Here is a 695-nt window from a genome sequence, read left to right as displayed (position 1 = left end):
AAAACAGCAACTGGCAAAAGCATCATTGAATTATAATGATAATTGGAGACTTTGAAGTTAGGGTCATTAAATTCATATTTGAACCATAAATAGCAAAATATAATGGGTCTACACTAAATAAGGAAAACAAATAGACATTTATGTGTACCTGAGTATCTAAACAATGTCTAGAAAACTTACTAATCTGCAGGTGTTATTTCAGGAAGAATAAGTGAAAACAAGGAAATGACCTCGTGTCCTGGGGGTCATCAGCTCCCAGCCAGGGTATATAAAGGGCCCGGAGCGGGAGGAGGACATTCACACCTGAGAACACCCAGCTCCTCTCAACAGCCCACCCCACACCAGCCTCAGGCACCACCATGACCGGCTCCTGCTGCGGCTCTACCTTCTCCTCCCTGAGCTACGGAGGAGGCTGCTGCCAGCCCTGCTGCTACCGCGACCCCTGCTGTTGCCGCCCCGTGACCTACCAGACCACCGTGTGCCGCCCCGTGACCTGCGTGCCCCGCTGCACGCGCCCCATCTGCGAGCCCTGCCGCCGCCCGGTGTGCTGCGACCCCTGCTCCCTGCAGGAAGGCTGCTGCCGCCCCATCACCTGCTGCCCCACGTCGTGCACGGCTGTGGTCTGCAGGCCCTGCTGCTGGGCCACCACCTGCTGCCAGCCTGTGTCTGTGCAGTCCCCCTGCTGCCGGCCCCCC

General features: G+C 56.4%; 1 protein-coding gene across 1 annotated transcript; it reads left to right on the top strand.

Annotated features, from left to right (window-relative positions):
* Window positions 1-316: 316 nt before the first annotated feature.
* On the top strand, window positions 317-692 carry LOC112617597 (keratin-associated protein 2-1-like; the record flags this gene model as incomplete). Its single annotated transcript, XM_025374320.1, has 1 exon — window positions 317-692. A coding segment is annotated over exon 1 (333 nt), but the record flags the coding sequence as incomplete, so codon positions are not given.
* Window positions 693-695: the final 3 nt, after the last annotated feature.

The sequence above is a fragment of the Theropithecus gelada genome, unplaced genomic scaffold, assembly GCF_003255815.1.
Source record: "Theropithecus gelada isolate Dixy unplaced genomic scaffold, Tgel_1.0 HiC_scaffold_2705, whole genome shotgun sequence".
NCBI lineage: Eukaryota > Metazoa > Chordata > Mammalia > Primates > Cercopithecidae > Theropithecus > Theropithecus gelada.
The sequence above is the reverse complement of the archived record's forward strand: the minus strand, read 5'-3'. Positions and strand labels throughout refer to the sequence as shown.